General features: G+C 38.7%; 1 protein-coding gene and 2 long non-coding RNA genes across 7 annotated transcripts in view; 2 read left to right on the top strand and 1 right to left on the bottom strand.

Moving 5' to 3' along the window:
* Positions 1-19,146, bottom strand: part of fbxo38 (F-box protein 38) — a 66,421-nt gene extending 47,275 nt beyond the window's left edge. For 3 of the 4 annotated variants that reach the window (XM_081611915.1, XM_081611912.1, XM_081611911.1), the window contains exons 1-6: positions 19,021-19,146; positions 17,354-17,574; positions 8,902-9,035; positions 7,612-7,775; positions 3,456-3,621; positions 1,442-1,717 (exon numbers count right to left, since the gene is read on the bottom strand). In XM_081611915.1, coding sequence (XP_081468041.1) covers positions 1,442-1,717; positions 3,456-3,621; positions 7,612-7,775; positions 8,902-9,035; positions 17,354-17,487 — 874 coding nt within the window. In that variant the 5' untranslated portion in view covers positions 17,488-17,574; positions 19,021-19,146. Of the gene's footprint in view, positions 1-1,441; positions 1,718-3,455; positions 3,622-7,611; positions 7,776-8,901; positions 9,036-17,353; positions 17,575-19,020 lie in introns of those variants that run through there. The other variant, XM_081611913.1, reaches the window with a different exon arrangement.
* Positions 1,717-12,473, top strand: LOC145553194 (uncharacterized). The gene is made up of 3 exons (XR_014089466.1): positions 1,717-3,368; positions 11,535-12,014; positions 12,340-12,473. It is a non-coding gene; the product is annotated as an uncharacterized LOC145553194 (long non-coding RNA).
* Positions 19,147-22,212: 3,066 nt separating the features above from the next.
* On the top strand, positions 22,213-25,456 carry LOC145553193 (uncharacterized). Of its 2 annotated transcripts, XR_014089465.1 has the most exons (5): positions 22,213-22,646; positions 23,074-23,135; positions 23,235-23,396; positions 23,488-23,550; positions 24,301-25,456. It is a non-coding gene; the product is annotated as an uncharacterized LOC145553193 (long non-coding RNA). The 2 variants fall into 2 exon arrangements; XR_014089464.1 differs by lacking the exon at positions 22,213-22,646 and having other exon boundaries at positions 23,055-23,135.
* The last annotated feature ends 2,466 nt before the right edge of the window (positions 25,457-27,922 follow it).

Raw genomic sequence — 27,922 nt, forward strand, 5'->3', positions numbered from 1 at the left:
CACTTGATTGCGGCCACACATGCCTAGGACCATCTGAACCAAACCAATTAAGACCGTAGAACATGGTTCCAGTAATTCATGTCCTTTGTTGTCATGTCTTCAGCAAACTGTTTGCGGGCTTTCTTGTGTGCAGACTTAAGAAGAGGCTTCCTTCTGGGGTGATAGCCAGGTAGTCCAATCTGATGTAGAGTGCTGCGAATTGTCTGAGCACTGATAGGCTGGCCCCCCACCTCTTCAATCTTTGCAGCAATGCTGACAGCACTCCTGTGCCTGTCTTTCAAAGACAGAATTTTGATGCGACACCGAGTACGTGCACCGAGCTTCTTTGGATGACTAACGCGACGTCTGTTCTGAGTTTACCCTACTCTTTTAGAAAGGTGCAGCTCAGTTTTAGGGTGTTAGAGTGTGGGTTTTGATGTCTTCGATGTTTATAATGTTTTTATCTTTACTTTTTATTAATTTCTTTTTCTCAGTGTTTACACTGTGTTTAGTTTTTAATGATGTAAACCTCCCCGGAGAGGTACTGTCCCCACTCATAGTCCTATTTGGGTTAGAGTCCCTTGAGTAAAACATGGGTTAGAGTCCCAGTTAAATGACATTTAACTAAAGTCCTACGGGGTTTAGAGTCCCAGTTGACAGCATTTCAACTAAAAACCTAGAGATTGGAGGCCTTGTCAAACGGCGTTTTTGACTAAAGTCCCAGAGGGTTAGTCCCAGATAAGGACAGGGGCGCGGGTGTCGTCTCCCCGGTTGAAAAGGGGTGTGGATTTTAATGTTTTTATCTCTATTTTTTCCTCAAAATCTCTCTCTTACTGTTTATTTATTTACTGTTTGTTTTTTTATTATATAAAGCACTTTGAAATGCCTTGTTGCTGAAATGTGCTATACAAATAAAATTTGATTGATTTGACATTTTGGAGGAAAAATGACAAGCAGTGCTCAATTTGGACATTTAGGGGAGTAGTCTCTTAGGGGTGTACTCACTTTTGCTGCCAGTGGTTTACAAATTAATGGTTGCATATGTAGTTATTTTGAGGGAAGAATACATTTACACTGTTATTCAAGCTGCATGCAGATTACTTTTCATTGTATCAAAGTGTCATTTTGTCAGATGATTAATGCTGGTTCAGATTTACCTGTTTCTGACTGAGCTGAGCAATTCTGCAAAACACAGGGAGGAGGCAGGAGATTGATCGATTTTTTTCAGAGATTATCTGCCTTATGCTAGGACATAGCAAATGTAAATACATATATAAAGTCTCTTTTTGTTGCTTTAGTCACATGCTGCACTTTTAAGACTTTTGGTGTGAGTTCACTCACAGAAACGGCACCATGTTAAATTGATCCTTTAACATGGATCAATTTAGAATGTACTTAATTGAATGGGAATTGAATGCCTGTCTGTACAATAGACAATCGTTTGACTATTATAATGTCTTACCTGACCTCCAGCTATCCTCCACCACATGTTGGATAAGGCCTCCCAGGAAAGGAACCCTCACTAGCTCCAGTTGCTCCAAGTTCCGGGCTGATGCTAAGCCCGTAACCAGTGGAACATATTTCAAGGAATTGGTTGGCCCTGCACAATTCCTCATCACAAAAGATCTCAGGTTCACACACAAAAAGTCCTTAAATGGTTGTGGTTTAGTGAGACGGACCCACTTCAGGTAAAGGTGTCGTAGCATAGACACACATGGAATCTCTGGGACATTCACACCTGCAAAAGTCATTTGAATTAAATGCAGCTGTAGCATTTTAAAATGGGAGCTGAAAATGTCTTGTGAAAAAATAGAATTGCATATTCATTTCAGAGACAGACAAAAAAAATCATCAACATTACCGAGACCCTGTCAGTCATGTCCTGGACCAGGGGTCGGCAACCCGCGGCTCCAGAGCCACGTGCGGTTCTTTAGCGCCGCCCTAGTGGCTCTCTAGAGCTTTTTCAAAAATGTTTGAAAATGGAAAAAGATGATGTGGGAAATATAATTTTTGTTTCAATATGGTTTCTGACAAACATGACACAATCATTCTTAACGTTTTCCAATGCTATAAAAATGTGTAGAATAAATATTACATTTTAACATTTCTGTCAACGAAAATTTGCGAAAAAGCCTGTGACACGTTTCTTTTAACAGGGCGGGGTGCGAGGCAGGTGGCTGTAAACAAACCAACGGGTGTGTGGTGGGCCATGGATAGCAATGGGGAAAAGAGAAAAATAGCCGAGGAGAGATTCTACAATTCTTGGACCGAATCATTTGCATTCATTGCCAACGCGGAAGGATTACCTGAACGCTTGCTCTGCAGAGAGAAGTTGTCAAATAACGAAAAGAGTACCGTACTTTTCAGACTATAGAGCACACCTTACTATAAGCTGCACCTACAAAAAAAACCTGGAAACATACATATATAAACCGCACCGGGCTATAAGCTGCATGGTTCAAAGTTTGGGGAAAAAATAGCGGTTTATAGTCCAAAAAATACGGAAAGACATTTCCAGGGAAGGCGGTACATTAGCTGCCGCGTCGAGATTAAATTTGCATCTTACATGCTCGATGTTGAGAGCCTGTCCAGTGATGTCCGTCAACAGAAGTCACATTAAACATGTAAGAACACAATCCTGTGTTAGGCACATATATTTAGTCACAAAGTGTTTTTTTTATAAATTGATTAGTGATTTTTGTCAGTATATATTTAGAATGACACTTAGCGGTATTATTGTGTTTTGTTGCTCAGGTCTGGGGATGGTTGCGCATCAACAGAGAAGATGATGCTATGTTTTACCATTGCACTGACTTTCTTGGCATTTGCACAGAAATCAAACTTAAAGTTTAATTTTATATACTTTATCTTTTCAAAAGGCTACTGCTTTATTTTTATAACTGCAGGTTGTGTTTTATTGTACTCCGCTTGTTGCCCAGATCAGGGGCACATTATGCACATTCTGTTTTGTTGATTTTTCGATCACACACTTTGGTGATTATTTACAAAGAGCGGTCGTTATGAAAACTGCATTTGGGAGCAAATTTTCCGAGTTCCAAAAGGAAAAAAAAAAAAAGACCTTTTCCCTGTCGATCTTCATAATAAAAATGTACATCGTACAACAGAGTAGTCATGTGGTGCATCATTCCTTGCAGGATGCACTGGAGGGAAAATAAACAGTTGATCATGAATGCTATGTATGTATACACTTAAAGCCTGTTTTGCTTTCATTATAAGCCTTATCTAAGGTTTTTAATTTTTTGCAGCTCCTGACAGATTTGTTTTTTTTTTTTTTTTTGTCCAATATGGCTCTTTCAACATTTTTGGTTGCCGACCCCTGTCCTGGACTGTGGGAGGAGTACTAGGAGACAACTCACGCATGTTGCAAGGTAACAGTGCTACCAACTGCACCACTAATGTATATAATTCATATTAAAAAAATGTCATGTCTCTTTTGGGTATTGTACCCCACTCACCCACAAGGTGTAATGTCTGGAGTTTTGCAGTTACAGGGATGGTAAGTTTATTCTCAGCAGGAATTGGAAAAGCCCCATTTCGGTTGCGAAACTTTCCCAGAATGTGAACCTGAGGCATGTAGTTCCAAATAGCTTCCACTAGCTCTAGATGAGAAGTCTCAAGGCCCTAAAACAAAACAATAATCAATGTTTATTTATAGCACTTGTCAAACAGTTGGGTGTAACACGAAGTGCTTTAGACAGGTTAAAAACAGAAAGAAGGACAATTACCAAAACACTTTATTGTGTCATTGTTACTAAATAAACACATAAGGCAACAATGAATTAATAGAACAGAAATATGCTTTATTGTCCCACAGTGGGCAAATTAGGGAGTAACACCTAATACTACTGTTACAACAGTAGGAACAGGAATAACAGGAATCCTCAAATCCAGGCCTTGAGGGCCTGTGTCCTTGGTCCAACACACCTGAATTAAATGGTTAAATTACCTACTCAGTATGCAATCAAGTTCTCAATGTTCTCCTCAAAGCCTGGATTTGAGAATCCCTGCCATAAAATACAATATATTTCTGGAATCAAAAATAAAACTACAAAATGTGGATTTTCACAGAAAAATGCATTTCAAAAGAAATATTAAAAAATAAATAAATAAAATCAGCTGTTAACTAAATTTTTGGGTGAAAATTGAATTTAACCGTTGAAGATTTTCAGAAATGTACAAAATGGGCAGAAGAAGCAGAAGAAACCTAAACACATAAACAAAACCTATTAAAGGGGAGATAAAACTCAGTCAATCCAAAAGTCCCACTCAGATTATTTGACATTGGTGCAGAACACTGCTTTCAAAGAATAAATTGCTGTACAGGTACAGCAATTTATAGCGTAAAATGAGCTAAATAGCTAAAGCTAACAAAATACTATTGATATCATCTAGGCTAGCACTAGCATGTTGACCTACTGTAACATATTCTATATAATGTGGAAAAAATCCAAGTAAAAGCTAAAAAGTAGCTAAAAAGTTAAAGCTACCTAAAATACTCATGACAGCAACAACTAACATGTTGACCTGCAATATCAGCATGTCATTGTAAAAATCTAATCTGCCTGCTCCATGTCCATGTATCATGCTAACAAAACCCTACATAATGAAGTCTATGAAACAACAGTATTAAAAGAAATCACTGTTGTCCTGGTAGAGGCAAGTCACAAAATGGCTGTTTTTTCTTTTTTTATCTGGTACCGATGTTATTCAAGTAGTGCTTCACTTCCATTAATCATAAGAAGTTTCAAATAGCTCTTTGAAGATAGTAGCATTAATTAGATTAACTTTTACCTTAAAAGACAGCATGTTAAAGAGGCAGTGTCCTCACAAGGGTTATACATATACTGGCACGTGTTGGAGAGCTGCAGGAGGGGAAGACACCAGTCCACCAGTTCAATAAAGAACTTTAAAGCAGCCACCGATAATGCTGAACGCCTGCTGATATCTCAGGGACCACAAAGGCTTTAATCTATTAATCTATCATTTTTTTCCTAAACGAATTAGGGAATGTTCCTGTCCTATTCAATATTTTTCAAAATATTATATTGAAGGCATAAAACTGTGTCAAAAGCATTGATAAAATGGACAAACGCTAAAAATTCTTTAGTAGGTTGCAAACTATGCTCTCTAACTCGGAAAATATAAAGGGCCATTGATATACTTTCACCGTAAGAATCAGAAAGGATCAATGAATAATCATGCCTTGTTTCATGTGTGTATCACAATTTATATAGGAACTGTGACTATGTAAAAATATGTATAATTTTAGAATTTTATAATTTGAGCTCTTTCAGTAAAATGCTGATTTAGTGTACTGGAACAGATACAATTTTATGAAAAAACTTGAACAGGTATCAAAATAACTGTATCAGGAGCCCCATGAAGGCCTCAAGAGAAACTCCTTTCAGCCGTATGGGTCTATGTGGCATCATTTAGGAAATGACTAGGGCTGAAACAATTCGAGTACCTCAATTATTAAAAATTCCTCGAGGAAAATGTATCTGCCTCGAGGCTTCATTGCGTAGTGCTCTCACTACCACCTGAGTTGTTGACCAAAGTTAAGTGTTTGCAGCATAACGTCCAGTTTCCAAGTTCGGCCTGAGAGGATTTTATTGATTGATGATAATGTCTAAGTCTTTGTCGTTTTTCGGGGGGCCAATAAGCACCTTAAAATGACTGGCATGACGTTTGGCGTACAGCAGCTCTTCTCCTCCCGGAGCTGCTGCCTAGTGGCCGGTTCAGAGCGAATGGCGGGGACGAGTGCTCAAGATGTATTTATACAGGTGAGCGGATAGACTGAAGACAGCGGGCGGCTGCGCATTATCTGATTAACACAAGTGTAGCTTTACGGACAAACCGGAAAATACATTTCATATAACCCCGTGGCCACTAATGGGTACGATGCACGTTGTAGCTGGTAGATGCGTTTCCGTGTGTGATGAACGAAGGTGTCAAATCCAAACATGAACACAAAAGCTAAACATGTCCCCAGAAAATGTCTGGGAAAGGTGAGAGTTCATCTATTAAACTGACTGAAGATGAATACATAAACGACAAAGGAAAACTGGAGTATAGACATTTTTATAAGCGTATTTGTGAGCCTGCTTTTTTATTATTAAATTGAATATCATTTCAGATTCTTACATAACTTTTCTTCAGGTTAACTTAGAAAGTGAGCTATTATTGTTACGAGTTAATTTTCTAAACTACAGAAATGTTATAGTTAGGGAAGCTCAAATGTGGAAAAATTGGACTGATGTTGATATCCGATAGTAATTCTGCTGTTATGTTAGTTTTACCAATGTTTATTTTATTTTTTTATCCGATTACTCAATTAAGCGCAAGAATAATCGATAGATTACTTGATTACTAAAATATTAGTTTACAGCAGAAATGACGTTACAAAAACATGTCAGATCAAAGCTGTGTGTTGATTTTTTTCCTCTCTCACAATATATAGCGTCCCATTTCCAATTTTCTGACACCGGCATTGATTTCCCAGAAAACTGCAAGTCCCACATCAATGAGTGTTGAGCTGTTTGAAGAGGAGCAGAATTTTCAAAAAAAGTTAGTGGCTGAATTATTAAGAGAATTATGAATTATTGGTTGCTGCGACAGACTGGCTACCTGTCCAGGGTGACCCCGCCTCTCGCCCGGAACGTTAGCTGGAGAGGCACCAGCAACCCTCCCGACCCCACTGAGGGACAAGGGTGTCAAGAAAATGGATGGATGGTTGCTTTATAACAATAATGCAACTGAAAAATTGAAGAGTGATGTTATGAAATCCATCACTGAAATATGAAAAAGTTTAATCATCTGGTTGCCTTCCATACTTTTCCATCCTGCTGAGTAAATTGGCTGAGCATAGGGCAACACCTTCATCCTTCAACATTTAAATTTCCTTGCAGTTTCTAGTATCTTTTAGGGCAGTGGTCCCCAACCCCCGGTCCGTGGACCAATTGGTACCGGGCCGCGCAAGAAATAGTGAAATATTTCCGTTTTATGTATTATTTGAGTCTGGAGGATCTTTTATTTTGAAAATCCTTTAACCGGATTCTCTCGGTTACTTGCGCGCCAACACTGAGGCCACAAACAGCAAAATGAGTAAGAAACAGATCAGATGTCTTTGGAAAGTTTCTTTGCAAAGGGGAAAAGGCCCAGAGAAGAGACAGGAGAATGGATTTATCCCGGACCGGTAGGTGAGTCCCACATTACAAGCCGCTCTGCGTAACATGCGGTGACCGGCTGATAATGAGGTAATGAAGCTTTAAGCTGTTTCACCATGTAGAGACCAAGCAGGCTGTGGATATAAGCAACACTTCGGGTGTTATTGTCTCTCATCACTCCCTGATGGGACCGTCTGGTTGCAGAGAAACAAGCTCAGGGCTCCGTTAGTCAGTACCGTTTAGTGAGATCAATGTTAATTTTAATTCTGGCTGTAGCTCTGTAGGTCCAACAGTGAAATTGCTGCAATAGCCTTTTGTAATTGCAAGAATTGCCAGAGCAGTGACAAGCGCTCTTTTTTATTTTAATGTCACAAGGTCAAGCAATAAACCCGTAAAAATAAATCACCAAGGTGAATGTTTATGAAGATATATTGCCCACACTTACCAGCAGATTAGGACATGCTTGTAGTGCCTCCAGTACTCCAGGAATACTGAAAGCTTCATAACCTCTGACACGTCTCCTTTCCAGGTACCGAGGGTGGAGACCATATAACTGTTCCAAGTCAGGCATCTTCTTCAAAAGAATCAAAAAGCTTCTATCTGTAAAACCTAAGCATTAAAATATAATCAACTAGTGAATTGTTTATGAAGACTATGAGGGCTCAATAAAGCACTACAACATGTTCCAGTGAAACTTTAGATTTCTTGCAATAGGGCAGACCACAAATCACAATTTTTGATTTTGGCTCTAGACTATTCAAACATGAACTGACTGTGTTTCAGATTAAATTTGTACCACAAAGACTGGTGATTCACACATGAAATCCCGTAGAATGAAAAATCCTTTTGCAATGATTTATTCTTTTAATCATTGGAATAAGTGTACAAACAGGCAGTTTGATTGAGGCAAAACAATGTATCCCTTGGAACATAAAGGGAATTCAAATAACTCGTTCCCACCCATCACCCATCACACCTAAACCTTTACAACACCAACCCTATCAGCATGATAGAATCAATATCCAAAATAATATCCCAAGACGCATTGTTGACACATTCGCGAGACGAACACATTTTCTTTTTTTAAGAAAAAACATCTTCTACTACAATTTCAGCAAAGACATCATAGTTTGTGCCTTTGCTCACTCTCCTAAAACAATGCCCACACACTTGGGCACCATTACCACCCAACACAAAATGTACAAAAAAAATATACAACTGATCGGAACATCATCCACAGTCATTATTTAAAGGCATACGATTATGAAGAAACTGGTCCTTAAACCACTTGCTTCTGAAGTGTAGAAATGTCTTAAAATATTTGTAGTTATACGATTCTTACCTGGAGTGGGGATAGTACACTCCTTATTTTGAGCACAATAAATTGTTATAACTCGCAGCAAAATGCATTCAGTTAAAATATAACCCATGCAAATGAGTTAAAGAACTTAAGAAAATAATGGGTTTAAATTTTATGCATCGAATTTAATCCTGTGTAACAGCAGTTATTACATAGCAAGTTATTGAATACTTTCAATAACTTGAATATATAATAGAAAATATTTTCGCTATTCTCACTTGAAAATAATAATTCAGGTTATTCTTTCAATTATTTTTGTCACCACTTTGTGGCTTGACATGGGTAATAAAGAAAATCTACAAAGCTGGAAAATTTTAAATGGTTTAAATTATTTGTTATGAATAAAACTGAATGTTTCGTCAAAAGGGCTCTTACCTGAAGGCATGTACTCCCACCAGCAACCAGCACAAAGATCCACTATTTTGATTACTCTCAGGTACAAACTTACAGCTTCTCGAAGCTTTCTAGACAAACACTCCATACACACGATATCCTTCATGGGAAGGTACCTAAAATAAAAAGAGAAGGTTCTTAAAATATTTGCAATTCTATGTTAGATCACATATATGGTAGAGTTGGATCAATTAAAAAACAGTCTAACCTTTTATTTACATAACACCAATTCACAAACTACAACATATACAGACATCTTCCAGGTAAATTACTTGCATTTGGAATTGATTCTACTTTCTGTATATATAGAGACAGAGAGAGAGACAGAGAGACAGAGATAGAGTTGAGTTTAAAATTGCCTTTATTTCACACTCAGTGTCAGACAACCAAAAACAAGTGTCAACAAAAAAAATAAATCAAAATGGAAAAAAATAAAGATGCTTCATCCAACACAAAACATCAATATCCCACTTGCTTAAAAAGTCATCAATATTCTTTATCAACTTAAAAAACTCAAATTGCACACAAATTTGAGCAATTACCAGTCTCTGAAATAAAACATAAATGTCATCCATTTGATGTTTATTTTGTTTCTTCTCAACCATTTTGCCAGTTTTGGAGTCCCAAAAATAAAATGTCAAAAATGTGAATAGATTTCTTACTTCAGGGTTTCCCCCAGTACCTGGTGGCCTTCCATTCTTTACTAGCCCCTCTACCAGGCTAAGCGTTGCTTGTTTAATGTTTTTAGGAAAATAATATATATATAAATTTTTTTCCCCTTTAAAGTCATATTGTAATTGTCTCTGTTGCTCTGTTTCATTGCCGGAGCAGATTTATTGCTAAAAGATAGGTTTATAGTTAATGCATTCAAAGCTGGCAGCGTGCGGACCAATCACACACACATATGTGTGTGTGTGTGTGTGTATACACATATGTACCCTATATACAGACAGTGATGACAGTTACTTTGAAAAAGTAACTTTAATCTGATTACTGACTACTCCCTGAAAAAGTAACTTAGTTAGATTACTAACTACTTGATTTGGAAAGTAAGTTACATTAAAAGTAACTTTTTTAGTTACTTTCAGCAGCTGCTAACAACAACGCTCTGCCACCTGTGAAAATGATATTGAGCTTAGCCAAAACTTAATTGCAAGTTATTTTATAACATCAACAATGTGTCTCCACTTATAAGGTTGAACTGAAGGAGAGATTATTTAATGGTTACAACAGTGCAAAAAAAGTTTGCAATTTTTGTGTGTTCCACTATTGTCTGGAAAACTCTAAGAAGGATTTCAGTTCCATTTTGTCAGGGTCGCACTTAAGCAGGCCAATTTCTCCAAAGATGTCCCCTAGGAGGTCTGTGTTTATGTTGATGATCCTTCTGACCAAACCCATCCTCCTAGCAACACTACCTCCCAACAGGTTGTGTGAATAGGGTCCCTTTATGACAGTGACCCCGAACCGGTATTTCTGTCCTTTAAACTGACTTGTGGCCAGAAACTTGCCCACACAATAAACTTCGCCTCCAGGGCTGGTGACCAGTGGCATTTCACTGGCTGTGATCAATCTTGGGCTCTTTGGCAGTCCGTTAAATGCAGTCAGTGACATCACCGTAATGTCTGCACCTGTGTCGATTTTAAATCTGATAGATTAGCCATTTACAGGTAACTCTACAAGTCACTCATTTTCTCAAACTGGCTGCTTAATTATAGCTGGCTGAGTATTAGTTAACATGTCGTCCCTTGGCTGGGTCGTCAGACACCACTATCACACCTTTTTCAGCATTTTTGTTTTGCAAACAACTTCAAAATGTCCAGTTTTATTGCATTTCCGGCATCTCTTGTTCTTAGCTGGGCATGGCTGCGTTTTCCCATGTTGTCTATAGACCTTTTTCACAGTGACGTCAGACAATGGCTGCCATAACTCGAAGAGGTGTGTGACCCCCACAAAGTGTGGTCACATTTGTTAGATTAAATTGTGATTTTAGTTTAGGATTTGACCTTGTTTTGAAATTTTGGAGCAATGTCCATAAATGTGCCGCTAGATGGCAGAAGCGAGCCCTTACGGTACAACATTGCGGTGTCGAGGAAGCTCCCCTTCATTCGGATGAGATCTACCGGCACAGCAACACCGTCTCCTGTGGCTGACTCGTTTTTTCCTGTTAAAACAGGTTGGTTCGGGTCTAAACTGAAAACTGATATGTGATAAACATGATTGTTCTGTTAAGCGTTGTGACATTGGTCCCCGGTGTATTTGGTTTGTGTTATTTTATGTTGTCATTATAGTTAGCTAATAAGCTCTCGGTTAGCTGCTCGGAGGATTTCCTCAGATGGTGCGCGAAGAATGCATATGTTTTATATAGCCGTCTGTAATGTGCATTAATTTACAATTCCTGATATAGTAATAAGCTGATGTTGTGTTATAGAAGAAATAGAAGTGTGAGTGTATAGTCACAATTTTTCAAAGTTGTATGACGACTTTATTATTATAACCTGGAATAAAATTCGGATGAGATCTACCGGCACAGCAACACCGTCTCCTGTGGCTCACTCGTCTTTTCCTGTTAAAACAGGTTAGATGCATCTGCTTGCCTGTCCCTCCACCTGCCACAGATTCATGGGGGCTCGTCCGGGATCGGCGCCACTGCTTTAGATGTACCGGCTGCTGATCCAGTGATGCATGAACACCGGGACCAGGATAACTACCTGCTGCTGTAGTGAGGTGCCGTCCAGTGTGTGACCACAGAAGCAAGGCGACGCGATAGCTGCTAAGGAGTTGGCCATTTGGTGTCCAGGAAAGAAGACCAGAGGAAAAGGGTCTTGATCTTCAAGGGAACCAAACTGGCACCTGGGGCTGCACGTCAACGCACACCATGTCAGTAACACACAAGGAACTGATCTGGGACATCAAAAAGAATCTATTCCAGCTGTCTGGTTCTCAAGCCAGGTTTAAAACAGGTTGGTTGCATCTGTTTGCCTGTCCCTCCACCTGAGACCTGCCACAGGTGCATCTTTACTTCCGGTGTGATTTTGCCTCGGGAAACCTGACTGAAAAATTCACGGATACTCATTAACTTAAGGATGTAATAAAAGGTAAGGTTAATAACAACAGCATTTGTGTTAGCCGTTATTAGTCAATGTCAATCCACCATTCTCTAACTATGTATAAAATAAACACTCCGATCGGAGAGTAAACCAGCTAGCAGCAGCTTGGGAAACACAGTTGGAAAAATATATACACCGCTGTCCGTCAGTGCTGTATTGCTAAAAGTTTAACTAAAATCAGTGACATCTTCCAACACTGTTGTTTAGAAAAGCATTTTAAATATTAATTTAAGCGCCATCTGCCAAATAATTTCCATATTCTGATGTGATTTAAAATTTCTCCATTTGTTTTGTTGTCCATTATTCTCAACAGTAGCCGACCTAACACCCTACCATATCTGGGATATTCTTCTTCCTCTGTCCTTGGGAGGTTCAGTCAATCAGCTGTGGGACATCTTCTGCCTAGTCAAAGTATCATGGGCCTCTTGATTTAAAAGGACAAACCAGTACAGAGCCTCTCTGCTCCTGCAAGTCACACTTCTTGGATGAACATTCACTACTGCAAGCAGCTGTTAGAAATGAAATCTTTGTGCATCTATTCTGTAATTAATATCTATATGTATCTATTAATAAATGAACTGATGTGTAGAGTTCTATAAAAAACTATTGTAAATAGCTTCTCTTGTAATCTACATATATGCAACTTTTACATTTAAATTGCTTCTTTTTGTAAGTTTTACACATCTGGCAACAAAGTATATGGAGGAGAGGAAATGCTAAAATTAAAGCTGCTATTGTGGAAAAGATATAAGGTTTGTGGCTGTTTCTTTAAAACATCTATTTAATTATATTAAAACACTGCAGATGGTTACATTTATTATATATATATTATGTATATATGTATATATATATATACATACACACACACACACTACATTACACATAATTATCACACTTAATTTAAATCATTGATAGAGAAAATGTATTTAGAAAAGGCATATCAATTTTATTTCAACAGTATGTACTCAGGGTTTACAACTTAAGAAGACATCCATGTTGGGTCCTTGGCGTGAGCCAGTCTGCAGTGAACTGGTGGATGACAGAGAGGTACAGATACTGTAGTGAGCAGTTTGAAGCAGAAGTCCCACCATGTGATCCACAGGGTTTTCCCAGCTGAGCACAAACTTCATGCACTTCGTTTCCACAGGCACCACAGCAGAATCAAGTGAAACCTGTTAAAAGGGATATAAAGTTATTCATATGTTATCAATTTTCTACTGCCAAGTCTACAACTGCAGGTAGACAAAGTAAAAGAAACTTAACCTTCTAATCATAACCTTTGAGAAATATTCATTGGAGAAATGTGAAGTTAAGCTAATACACACACACACACACACACATATATAGCTCATCACATTTCTCCAATGTAACTTTAATATCCATCTATCTAAAACAGCGTCTTCCTCCTCATGTCTTGATCGTAGCAAGAGTTAACTTCTCAGGACGTGGTGGAGCAGCGGGAGGTGAAACTAGCGTAAGTGAGGAGGCTTTAATACGATCACACATTTTACATGACGGGTGACAACCCCAGTCTATACTATAAAAATGTGATTAAGATTAGAGCCTAAATACGTTCTATTTCCAAAACAGAAAGGCTACGTAATGTTAGCCAGCTAACAAATTACTATTGCTATCCTAGCATATCAACTAACAGCTAGAAAAAGCTACGTACCTTCGTAGTCAAACTGGTATCATTCAGCGAGGAATTTGTCCAGTTTAGATTATGTTGTTTAAGAAAAATTGTTTGCAAATAGTGATATATCTTCAAATCATATTTGTGGCAGCAGCTTTAGAGTCCAGAAACAGTTTTAACGCCACACACCGGAACTAAAGATACACTGCATCGAGTCAAAACGGATGTTGTCTGACGTCATGTGAAAAGAGTCTATTACAGCGAGAGCATGTAAGGAGATATTTGGACTCACCCAGATCCGGTTTTCTCCGCCATTGTGCATCGTTGTTGCTCTTTTTAGTGTGAAAATGCCGTCTTCCTTGGTTCATTCCGTCCACAGCATGTTCCACACGCAAACTCGCGCTCTGCTGTTTGAATTGTTCGCTTTGGCGTGCTATCTGAATAGCTCGTTCAAGTGTGAGGTCGGTCTCCAGCTGCAATTTTTGGGAAACATCACGGTCCAATATGCCTATCACAATCCTGTCTCGAATTTGTTCATCTCTGGTGCCCCCTAACTCACAGTATTGTGCTAGCTCGTATAAGCTTGTAACGAATGTTTCGACTGGCTCTCCGGCTTTCTGCACTCTCTTATGAAAGCAAGCTCTGTCGTGAATAATGTTCTTTTTAGGCACAAAATGGTCGCTAAATTTCGCCATTACCGTCGTTTAGTCCAGCTCGGGATGAATCTCTACGGTTTCTTCATCTGCCTCTCCTTCGTCGTTTTCCCTCATACACAAAAGAGTCATAAATAGCCTCTGCCTCTCTTCCCACGGCATAGAGAAGCGTGTTAACTTGGACTTCCCCGCTCTCTCTGTCCAGCTTTGATGTTACTCTGAAGCGGCCGAAGCGACGGCGCCACATGCACCAGTCCGCCGGGCGGGAGAAGTCGAAGGGTTCTGGTGGTCCGAACTGTGCCATATCTCACTCAGTAGGCGTCCTGTCGGCCACTTCGGACACCATGTCATAGACGGCTATCTTTACGAAGAACTCAACGTGGACCCGTTGTGCAGCTTGTAGAACTCAGCTTTATTTTTCTTAATGCACCTATACACCTACTGGATGTACAGCGCATGCTCACCAGTCTACACACGGCTACGGAAGCCTAACTGTCACATCTAGTGACATGCTGCACTGCGCGCAGAGATGCTCAACAAATTTAACGCTACTAATGTGACTTCAGTATTTTTCCATTTCTTGTCTGTTAAGTTTTAATAAGAGTCACAGAAACTGTTTTAGTTGTCCGAGCTTTAAGGGACGAGTTTCTCTGATCTCCACGCGGCCGTGGGCACCAGCTCTGGCTGACTAAGTGGACAAAGCATTTAATAGGGTTTGGTGCATCGTGTAAACGAAAAAATAATAATATAAAACCAGCATGAAGCGTGACTATGAGGTGAGAACGAAAGCTCCTCACTGGGCTGAACCTGCATGATGAGGTTAGCGGTGGTTCGTTAACCATTAACGCACCGGCCAACCGGGAACACATTCATGAACTTTACAGGGAAGACAGAGTCACATGCTGGGCAGCGTGTTGAGATGTAAACGCTGCATTTAATTCTTTGTTCACAATTAGAAATCATTCTCACCGCTCGCTCAACCTGCACCTCTGAAAGCGCGACTTCGAGTTATTCCTGCGGATCATACAGCTGCACAACTAGATCTAACACAGATTGATTTAAGTTCTTACCTTGAAATAGAGTTCTCCAAAGAGACATAATTCCTCACATAGGGTTAATGTAAATATCCATATACATCCAGTTTGACTGAAAGGAGACATGCGTGATCTGCGCTGAGGTCAAGCTGCTGCAGCGCGCGAGGCAACGCGCAGAGACGCCAGCTGTGTGATTGGTCCGCTCTCTGGCTTTAAATGCATAAAGTAGAGGTGTGCCGATCGATCGGCCACCGATCATAATCGGCCGATTTTCGTGAAAAAGTGTATGATCGGTGATCGCCGATCACGGCCTCTTGTTATCGATCACCAAAACGATCACATTTATTTCACTTTGCAGCCTGCATGTGCAGCTCATCCCCTTTTCTTCACACTGCGCAACAAACCCTGTGGTGTGGAGCTGTAACGCTCAGAGTGAATGGGGAAGTTTGCGTGTTGCGGCGGAAAATTACCTCGGGAGTGAAGCACGTCAAAATGCATTAACACAATGAATATAATATGGCATTTAAAAAATAAGCACTTGACGGAGTTCAGCTATACCGAGGCTCAAAGCAAGAACAAAAGGACATCCGGAGCGGCAGGTAAAGCAGCACTTAACTACCAAGACTCACCCGGATTAGCATCACGGTAAGAAAGCTAAATGAATAAACCGAAAAATAATTAGTTTTCGAGCTGGCGGTGCAAGACGCTGGTTCTGCGCTCGCTCTAAGCTCTACTGGTGGAAATATTTCACAGACGGCGCCGTTTCTGCTCCACCCAGCAGTGAACTCTCACACCGAACGTCAGCTTAAAGCTGCAGCATGTAACTTAAAAAAAATACAAATATATATTTTAGATATGCATTAAAACTTTCGCTGTCCTAACATAAGACAGATAATCTCTGAAAAAAAATCGATCTCTTTAACCTGCTCCGTATTTCTGCAGAATTACTCAGCTCAGTCAGAAACAACCAATCAGAACCAGCATTAATCAGCTAGCCATGCTATCAGAAAGTTATGATTTAGTAACTCAGGATTGTTTATTTTAATGCAACCTGCATTTGACTTTGAATGAATGTCTCCTTTGTTACCTGACATTATTTGATATAAGCAGATTTATTTGACTAATAATTTATGGAACTGAGAGCCTTACTGTTAAATATTATTTTACTGATTGCAGGTTTTTCATTTGTTCTTTTGACTGAATAGCTGCTGTATTGTACCTGCAAGTATTTTGCATGTTTTATGCTTAAATTAGGTGAATTTATTGCCAGATAATTTTTTAATTTTGCCAGATCACTTAGTATCATTTCTACCTAAAGCGAAAACTAGGGTAAAACTAGTTGTTTTAAAAACTAGGGTTTTTAAAACTAGTCAATCCAGGCAATCGGCAAAGATCGGTGATTGGCAGAGATCGGCCTCATGGGAGATCAGCATCGGAATTGGCAGCAAAAACCTGATCAGAGCATCCCTAGCATAAAGTATGAACATATCTTCTATAAACTTATCTTTTAGGAATAAATCAGCTCCGCCAGTGAAATGTTCAGAGCAACAGAGAAGCTTGCAATCCGGCTTCTCTGTTAAATAATAACTAAAAATAACTAAAAAAAAGTGATTTTTTTTTTCCCTGCTTAGTCTGGTGGCGGGGTGCCAGGCTTATAATACCCTGGGGGAAGCCCTGGGAGTCATTTAATTTCATTGTACAGATGTTATTATTGGGCCCCAGTCAGTGGTTTCTGTCATTACAGATAAAAGGTTCATCTACTTGACGTGCGATCTGCTCACATATAAAACAGATGAATAAAGTCCTGTATTCTCTGTTCAACTTGTTGAATATTAATTAAACTCGGTAGAAATTAAATGCAACTGAATAGCCTATGTCATAATTATCATTTAAAAATTGACGGGTAAAAATAGCAAACATCAGTTTTTGACAGTCAGTCAAATGACAGTCAACAAAAAAAGTCTAAAAATTAAAAATAAATAAATAAATAAAGTCTCTGCTGTGTACCTGAAAATATGACAGAGAACTTCATGGGACAGCTCATTGATGTAGTCCTTGCGTTCAAAGGATGTCAGGGCTTGTTCGTCCACATTACTCCCTCCTGAGGACTGAAGTTTAGTAGTCTTCTTCCTTGGTCCCATGGCTTCAGTGTCACCACCAAGCACACACTGAAATGAGCACTTGTCCCTGCGCTCTTAATTGCCTTTTCACATAAATGAGCCTCAGACCTATGAAAAATAAAGAATTATAAGTACATTCAAACGTATTGTGATCACTGACCCCTTTAATAAATTGATTTAGTATTTTCATTGATTCTTTCATTTCTCTGCGACGAGTCGATGTTGGCTGAACAGTTACAAATGTCAGTCCATCTACTCCAACCTAAACACTTTCCCCAATCAGTGTATGTAAATATATATAGGAAGAAAATATATATTTATTTATTTAGGGATGGCTCATGATATTGGGCCAATGATATGCCAGAAGGAGAAGAAAAATAATATCTCTTTAAAAAGGTTTTTAAAACCAAGGAAAACAAGTAACCAGTACGGAAAGAGAAAACAAGACAAAATAATTAGCTTACCACTACATGCTGTCTGATAGGCACCACATATTGTCAAACAGAATGTTAAGTCCTACCTTAACATTAATATAGTCACTTTATTGCCTTACAGCAATTGCTAGAAATGTAGTAGATGTATGAAGATTATTATTTTGTTGGACATGAAGCAAGAACTTCATTAGGGTCTTGTGGATGTTTTTGTTTTCACATCAAGTGGTTTCTGACCCGACGACTCCACTCATGGAGAATACATGTTACTTTGTACCAACAACCCTAAAAACCCTATAACTATATTGTACATTGTGTGATGAAGTAACAGGATTTTCTTTTCTGGACCAATACAACAAAATTTAAATCAGAATAGCCGTGAACAAATTCTGTCAGACTTCCTGTGGCAGCTAGACTTTTTTTTAATTCTTATTTTCTTAAACATTTTCATGACACACAACAATATGGCCACAACCAATGCATGTATAAGGGTATATTAATCCTCACACCTGCCGGATATTTCTACAGAATATTTGCTCTCCAACATCTACAGGCCCCTACAGAAAAGGAAACACCTTCTACGATGCCTGCCTTATGCCAGGTCTCAACTAAAGAGTAGGAAAAGCTCAGAGTTTGTTCAAACAACCAGGGAACTGAGCAGTTACGGATATGTTGCAATAGCAATTTGATGAAGGAAAACGGCTACATAGTTTTCTGCACCCGCATATGCACATATATGCACATATATGGACATATATGCACATACTTGCCCCTGAACTTGCTTTGAGTTTTCTACCAAACTCGTTTTCTGAAATGGGGCCCAGGAGTCACTACCTCCTTTCGATCTGAATCAGCTCAAACGTAAACCCCGAGAAGTATTTAGCAAACCATTAAGAATTCAGTTCTAAAATCCCGTTTTTAGGACAAAGAAACTAAAAGCAGTGCTTAAAACAGTATCAAACAGAAGAGTTATTGATGAACAGAAAGAGCCTTTCGTTCTAAACTCGCTCTTAAACTGGGTCTCTAAGAAAGTCCTGGTGGCGAGTTCCAGCTCTAGTCTCTGAAAGCGTCTGGTAACTCCAGCAAAAGTGAAAAACAAACTCGTATGACCTAACAAACCTACCAGTATAGCTTCTTCTGTTTCTGTTGGTGGTCCTTCTTTCCCGTCCGTAAAAGATTCTTCTTCTTCTTCTTCTTCTTCTTCTTCTTTTGCTTCTTCTTCTTCCTTCCTTTTTTTTTGTTTTATTGGCGGATGGCAATCAACTTAAGGTGCATTTACCGCCACCTACTGGACTGGAGTGTGATCATCAATTATATTCAGAGGGATTTTATAATACACACCTCAATGGTGTATATAAGTGTGCAAATTCACACACATACACACGTATATGTGTGTATGCACATGCATACACTCATGATACCTTAAGGATTTTGTTTTGAATAATAGATTTCTCCTCACTTTTGCTTTTAGGAATTCTTAAGTTAATCCAATTTCAGGGGATGTTTAGCTAATATATCTACTTCTTCATTTCTTTCAATACCTACATGTGCAAGAATCCAGACAAAACAAGACATTTCTTATGTAGCTGAACTATCCATCCATCCATTTTCTGTACACCCTTGTCCCTAGTAGGGTCAGGAGGGGTGCTGGTGCCTATCTCCAGCTAACACTTCAGGCAAGAGGCAAGGGTCACCCTGGATAAGTTGCCAGTGTGTCACAAGGCAACACAGAGACAGACAGGACAAACAACCATGCACACACAGTGAATTTAACCTGATAGTCATTTTTGAAAAACTTGAGGGTGGGACTGTGGGAGGGAGCCAAGCCAGGGTACATGGAGAGAACCCACACATGCACAGTGAGAACTGGCCTGGAGTTGAACCCAGGACCTTCTTGCTGCAAGGCAACAGTGCTACCAGCTGCTCCACTGCACAGTTCATAGCTGAACTAAGAAGTGATATGTACTAATAATAAATCAAATCTATAAGATTTGCCAGATTTTCTACTTAATAATGCAGCTTGACTATCTGATGCAATTATAGATGTATTTGCTTTTTTAACATTATCATCAAGCAACTATTTCAAAGCTAATATAATGGCAGTTAATTCAGCTGCATAAACTTCTAGATGATTGTTGTTCTCCTTTTAATCACAACTTTATGATGTGGGATATTCACAGTTGTATCTGTTCTGTCACTAGTTGGATCTTTAGACCCATCTGTATAACTATGCTATCTTTAAATCTTTCAAGATCATTTTAACTATAACCTATTCTGGAATCTTTCCCTTTTTAAGAAATTCCCCTAATTGCAAATCAACTACTGGCGTGATGAATAACCATGGTGGAACTGATGATTGTGGAACCATAAAACTATACTGGAACTGTGTCAAACCTAAATTTTGAGCTTCTATGTCCCCAATCCATCCAAAGCTATTATATTTATGTCCCCAGTCCTGTAGCACAGTCTTTGATGGATGACCATAATTATGTCCCTGGAGGTTTACCCAATACATACATTAGCTTCATTCTTCTTAACCTTAAAGCAGTGTTTCTCAATTATTTTCTGTCATGCATTAACATTAAAAAGATAGGTTTTGTCTATTTCCTGACCTTTCTCTGTGAACTACAGTTACTTGCTTATGAAGCAGGAGGGCCATACTAAGATTTTTTTATTTTGTGTTTTAAATATGAGTAAAGTTGGACACGAATCATAATTTTATGACAACTTTTCACACTGTGCTAAAATGAGGAATACTGAGGGTGTTGTAAAGTTACAGTTGGTATTGGTTTAACAAATAAGGAAATATTTAGTGTTTTAACACATCAGAATCAAGTTATCAGCCAGAGGATTTTGAAATGGTTGTTTAAACAACTTTTTATTTCAAAGAAAGAACCAGACTTATTCTGGACTATTCAGAATTAATTACTGATAACAGCTTCATACTTTTTAGACTTTTTAGGGCATATAATTCCATTGATCACAACTTTATCTTTAGCTGTCTTCATAAATTTGGATTTGGTCTTTTTTTTTCCTGCAATACAATGAAAACATTATATAGTAATGCTAATTGCTCTGTCAAATAAAAAAAATGGCATTTCACCTAGATTTAACCTATATCAAGGAATTAGGCAGGGCTGCCCAATTTCCCCTCATCTCTTCCTTTTAGCTGCTCTGATTCTTTCTGACCACATTTCTATAAATCAACTGAAAGGTATTTCTGTTTTTGGTAAAGAAATACAAATTAGTCAGTTGGCTGTTGATTCGACTCTGTTTTAAGAGATAGCAGTCAAGTTTCTCCTGCTTTAAATTTAATCCAAACTTTCTCTGATGTTTCAGGGCTTCACTTGAATATGAACAAATGTGAACTTCTACCGGTTAGATTGTGATTTAGAGTCTGTTTGTAATATTCCTGTCAAAGAAAGTGTTACTTATTAGGCATAATTATCTCTAAGAATTATTTTAAAAGGTGTTAATCAAATATTGGTTGATAAAACCAAAAAACGCCTTAATTTATGGCATCAAATGCCCCTTTTCCACCAGCTCTACGTCAGCAGCCCGGCTCGGCTCGGCTCGGCTCGGCTCGGCTCCTCGGAGTGACCGCGTTTCCACCGGCCCGGCTCAGCGATGTAGCAGGGTGCCGCCTCCTGGCGGTGGGGGGAGGGTATTGCCTCCAGGCGCTATGTGCTGTGCTTCATTACTATGCGACATAACGCAAGTTGTTGTTTTCTGATACAAAAGAAGAAGAGAGAGCAGAGCTATTTTTTATAGCCTGTGATTTTGATTTTTCTGACACTTCAAGACAATGTGCGGTGGGAGGAATGCCACACATACAGGAATACAGCTGATCTCCACCTTGCAGCGGGAGGAAAGCAGGTGACTGTGACGGTGCAGGTGAGCTAACGATGATTTTTGTATTAAACTACTATAAACCTTGTAATACATTGCTGAATATACATGCGCTAATGTTAGTCGGGGTGTCAGAAATAACTTAATAGTGTCAGAATTGTGTGTTGGCGCCGCACATTCATAATATATTCCAATGTGTTTTCAGATGTTGGTAAACTGTCGCTGCAGACCATCGTGGTTCTTCCTGCAGCCTCTGAGTTGTAGGGTCTCATCAGTGTCCGTCTTCCTGCCTGTGGTCGGTGTTTACCTTCGGGATGTCCAGAGACCTTCACCTTTCCGAAGCAGGAATCACATGAGCTCAGTGTGCTGATGAAACATTTCTAATTTAAAAAATGTGGCTGATGTTCTTACACTGTTAAAAGTCATCCCCTCCATTAGTTAACATAACGTTTTTCTATAAGTTACTTCCAATTAACATAATGAGTTATGTAATTTCAACATAATTTCAATTGTTTTTGGCATTTCAACTCAAGAATGTGAGTCAGTTCAATTAAACATAAATGTAAATGTGTGAACATAAAATGGTAGCCAGATCTTGTAAAAACTGATCACCACTGGCAATATTAATGCGAGATCCAAATAGTGCCGGAAATTCGCTCTTTATCTGATAAGGGACTAAATATGATGTAAGATTTAGTAAGACTTTATAAAGTTCTTCATCCCAGTTAGAAGTGCTTATTAAATGGAGAAGAGGAACACCACCTGATCAGATTAGGGACGTCGAAAGCAAAGTCGCGGATGAATACTATTTTTTCTAAGACCTGGATCCGTCCAAAGGCTGTTTAAATTTGGCGGGGTATTTTTTCTAAATACGAAGCGAGCTGGAGCCCTAGAGGTAAGGTAAGCTGCATTTGTCGTTTTTTGGTAATACCATCCTCTTTTAAATTATGTTATTAAGAGCTAAAAGTTCGTGTCTCTGTTACATGTTTAAACACGGGACATAAAACAACATCTTGCTAACTGTCGAGGGCAGGAGTTAGTTAATGCAGCTAGCTAAACGCAGTATGCTACTCGGTTGCGCTTATAGGACTTTTCTTAAGAGAAAATACAAGCAGCTACCACAATTTTTGTATTGTACCCTTTCTCAGAAGCACATATGTGGAGCTTGGTCAAAGTTTTGCATCGACATGCTGACTCCAGGTCAGCAGCTTCGGGAAAGGCTGTGCGTCAGTAATTAGCCGTGTCCTTTGTTTCATGTATCCTTGCCCCACACTGGTGTTACTGATTATCTTAAATGTTAAAATACTTTTTTGTTTTGAGATCGTAGGAGATCAACCACACATCACAGAGCTCATTTCCCGATGGCCAGCTCTGTTCCATGAGAGACAGGTAATCGCACAACTGAATTGGTTCCACCAAGAGATTTAGTGATTTAAGACTGAGTTAACTGTGTCCTATTGAGACAAGTTTTATATTCTGTCACCTCAGATTAGGGCTGAATTTACAAGAATCGTCACCAAAGACCTTCTGGAATCTTTTCTTGACGGACTTGATGGCCTGGTTCCGAGACTGCTGGAGGTCTACAAAGCAGCAACCAAATCTGGAAAGAAGCAGCCACTCAAAGACATTTTGGACTGCCTTGCAAAAGATGTAAGCAGAACTGAAGATGGCTAGAAAACAAGGCATATTTGTTATTTTTGTTAAAATATATTCATCTTACTGAATGTCTCATCTCTTGCAGGACACAAATGAAAGGAGAAGAGCTGCTGGCGAAGATCCATCAACTGTCATCAGGATGTGTGATGTAAGTCTAACAAATATTACAAAAACTCTTTACATATTTGCCTATTCCTCTTTCTTGTTATCATTTTTTAAAAGTTTTTGTAGCATTTGTATTTGCAAAAACTTATTTTTAGTCCTTGTAAAGACATTACTTCCTGTTTACTACAGCCATACATAACATCAAATTCTGATGTAATTACTTTGTGTATCCTAATTGATTTTGCTCAAAGCCAGTTGATGGAAACATGCCTGATTTGCATTTTCTTTTTAAATTTCTTTTGACATGTTAAAAATTTGATTAAAAAAATTCATTAAAATGGAAACACTGCTAGTGTTCTACATTTTTAGAATAATTTCAGTGCTTCACCATAGTGGTTTTTAATCTGCCACACACTGTGTTCATGTGCATGAAAATACAAGTTCTGTGGATGAAAAACATTTGTCAAAAAGAAGGACTAGCTGACAAAGTGCTGAAAATACTTTGAATATGGTGTACACAAAACTGGCTTATTTTCAATGTCTAATGCTTCTTGATGTTGGCCTCATCCACAACAGTGGCCTGTTTCATTGCCATTATGCTCTATGCTTTGACAAACTGGGAGTGTGTGTCAGGTTATTCACTGACTGAACAGAAGTGCATCATACAAACCCACAAGTGTCAAAACGTGCAGATTGTTAAACCTCACAATAGCATAAAAACTTGCAGTATAAAGATACCACAGTGTTTGCATTCTTTACTTGCACACAAATGTCAATTATTTCTTCTTTTAAGGCCCATGCTGATTTTCTGGATGATGCCATGAAGGGGATGCAGGTTGGTCTCCTGATTGCCTGTGAAGCTGGTGAACAGGGAGCCCATCCCACACGAGGTCTTCGATATGGCAGTTGTGGTGGAGGAGACCATTGTGCTTCACAACATTAAAGATGTGACACTTGGATTTGCTACGCTTATGGGTGTCATCTACTGTGTCAATCTCAAGTATCCAGATGACATGAAGTACTCGTTTGAGTTTCTTCAGAGAGTGGTGATGAAGATCAAACCAGACCAGGCCTCAGCTCCACTACATGGTTTGAGAAACAAATCCTGAGGTACAAACTGTAACATCTGGTATGTTTTCAGTTTTATTTTCTTGCATAAGAGTTCCTGTTTGGTTTATTCTATACACTAAGTGTTAATACTAATGGTTATGTACTAAAACATTTAGCATTGTGCTGAATTGTGGAAAACCTCTCAGGGTTGTCCTGAGTTTAAAACACTGATTGATCGTTTAGCACTTTTTGGACTGTTTTTGAGAGATGGTAGCTGGTTGTATCACTGCCACTGTTGAACGTGGTTAGAATATTTTTACAATAATGGTCTAATTTCTATGGAGGACTAAAACTGACCAATAAATAAGTACACTTTAAAGGCACCAATTAATTAAATATAAGAACTTCAACCTCTTTTTATAATTTACCTTCATATTTTTCCAGCTTACAAACTATATTTTTTAGCACATAATTTAATATATATGTGTGTTTGTCCTTTACTTGTAGATGCATTCGTGTCTTAAGTGCGTGTGTGTGTGTGTGTGTGTGTGTGTGTGTGTGTGTGTGTGTGTGTGTGTGTGTGTGTGTGTGTGTCCCCTTGCCCCAAGTCTTTTTAGTTTCATTTTATTTTTACATATCTGTCTTGTGTTATGTCTCATTTTGCAAATAAAGTGTGCTGTCTTTCTTGGGTCAGCTCCTCCACTATTGGTCAACAGACAGGAAGGAGCAGAATCCATGTGCAGATCTGTTGACCAATAGTTGGACTTAACCATGAAGGACAGCCCCCACAGCCAGCGGACGTTAGAATAATGTCACCTCCCACCTTATTTGCACAATAAAGCAGAAATGCATAAGGTAAAGTAAAAACATGAGAAAAAGCAACACCTGGAAAAAAGTTTGGGGGGAAAAATTATAAAAAATAAATATTTAAGAGTCATAAATGAATCTACAAGTAAAGGGGAAAACAAAATTTTTAAAACAAACTAAATTGTGCTGAAATCTATAATTTGTTGAAACCAAGGTGGGAAAATGAATATGGTAAATTAAATTCATAAAACATTAGGTAAGGATATTAATTGGTGCCTTTTAAGTTCATTTATTTATTGAGATGTATATCAAAAATTATTTCTGTTATTTGTCAAAAAAAGTATTTCTGTTTTTATTAGTCAGTCCTCCAATAAATGTCAACACTTTTGCTTCTTGGACAAATGTTTTCTTTTACACTTGATTTAAGGCTTGTCTCATCTGTATTTGATAGAGAAAGATAAAAATAAATGTTTGATATTTGAAATGGAAGCATATTTGGTGTAATTATATATATATATATATATTTTTTTTAAACTTTATTTTTATTTGTTTTTATATAACACATACACTTAGAACATGAGGGCTAGGACAGGTAGCAGCCAGTCATACTGATGACCATCACAATGCAGACATTTCACAGTATAAAATTACACAGAATAAATACAAAGAGAGCTCCAGGTGTCTGTCTGAGTGATGTAGAATCACAACCATCAACTGTTACACACTTTTGGTTATAAAATAATCCCATTTTTCCCAAAGTCTCTCTCCTTTCTCCTTCTGGAGACGTATTGTAAATGTCAACATTTCCATATTGTATATCAAGTTTATGATATTCACAAGAAGCTTCAGAGTAGGAGGTCTAGGCTGGAGCCAGCATTTAGTAATCGCCTTCTTGCTTGCAATCAAAAATATCTTCAACATGTAAGTGTCCTTATTATCTAGTCCTTCAGGGGGTATTCCAAGGTACATAGCAGAAAATGAGAGGGCTAAAGATATACCCAGAATTTCATAGATTACTCGATTAACATCCTTCCAGAATGTTTTCAACTATGGACAGTCCCAAAAGATATGAAAACAGTCTGCAGAAGCCACACCACACTCCCTCCAGCAAGAGGACTGAGAATCACCCAGCTTCGATTTCTGCTTTGGTGTAATAAAAAATCTGATTAGATTCTTCCAACAGAAATCGCGCCATGTTAAAGAATTTGTGGTGGACAGAATATTCCTCCAAATCCGCAACCAGACCTCCGGTAAAATTATTACATTTGCTTCCTTTTCCCATCGTTGTCTGACATAATCAGTTGATTTCTTATTCATAGATGATAAATTTCTATAAAGTTTGCCTATAGTGCCTTTTGTATTTTTACCAGTGTATGAATCCATAAATATTTGCACTATCCAAGTCATAAGTTTTGATTTCTTTCCTGAAGAAACTCCGGGCCTGCAAATAACGGTAGAAATCTCCTCTGCCCACGTCATAAGTCCGGCACAAATCCTCAAATTTGACCAACTCCCCGTTTTTAATTATATTACAGAATGCAGTGATTCCCTGTTTCGCCCATCTTCTATATTTGTGGTCTATCAATGCTGGGAGGAAACGTGGGTGGTACGCCGGCCAACTCAATACTCCTATCTGTTTATGGAGGTTGAACTTTTTAACTACCTCTGCCCACCTTTTCAAAGAGAAACTCAAACACAGATTTTGTAATTGGTATACCTGGGGCAGCCCATCCAGGCACCCCAGAACAGACTGTATAGGGACGTCCAACAAGGAAAGCTCTATATCCTTCCATTTAGCCTCATAGACACCAGCACACCAGAGGTCTAATCTGGGCAGACAAGTAATAATCCACCAGGCAAGGTAGACCCATACACCCCCCGACCCCCAATCCCCAGGCAGCTGCAGGGTCAAGTATCTTACTCTTGGCCTTTTATTGCTCCATATAAACCTTGAAAAATGCATATCCCACTCCCTAAATTGTTTTGCTGGAACCTCTACTGGAAGAGCTGTAAATATGTACAATAGTCTTGGAAGAACATTTATCTTTATTGTTCGGATTCTGCTGCCAAGGTCAAGGGGAAGCAGGCTCCACCTCTCCGGGTCCTCATATATTTTCTTATTTGTTTGTAATTAACCTCATATAATTGAGCCAAGTTTTTTGTTAGTATAACCCCCAAGTATTCTATTTGTAATTGGTGCCAATTAAATTGATAACTATTTATTAACTTTTGACGGAACAAAATGAAGGGTCAGAATTTGGGTTTTTTGTATGTTGAGTTTATAGCCTGAGAGTCTGCCATATGTTTCCAGGATGCTCATAAGCAATGGAATACCAGATTCAGGGTTTTTAATTACTACTAAAACATCATCTGCGTACAAGCATATTTTGTTTTCCACATTCCCTATAGTCACCCCTCCAACTCAGCCTCCTCCCTAAGAACCTGAGCCAGTGGTTCGATAAAAAGATTAAAGAGTAGTGGGCTTAAAGGGCAGCCCTGCCCACATCCTCGTTGTAATGTTTGATTCGAGAGGCTTCCATTGATTTTAATTCTTGCTT

The sequence above is a fragment of the Poecilia reticulata genome, chromosome 10 (assembly GCF_904066995.2).
Source record: "Poecilia reticulata chromosome 10, P_reticulata-male-v2, whole genome shotgun sequence".
Taxonomy (NCBI): Eukaryota; Metazoa; Chordata; class Actinopteri; order Cyprinodontiformes; family Poeciliidae; genus Poecilia; species Poecilia reticulata.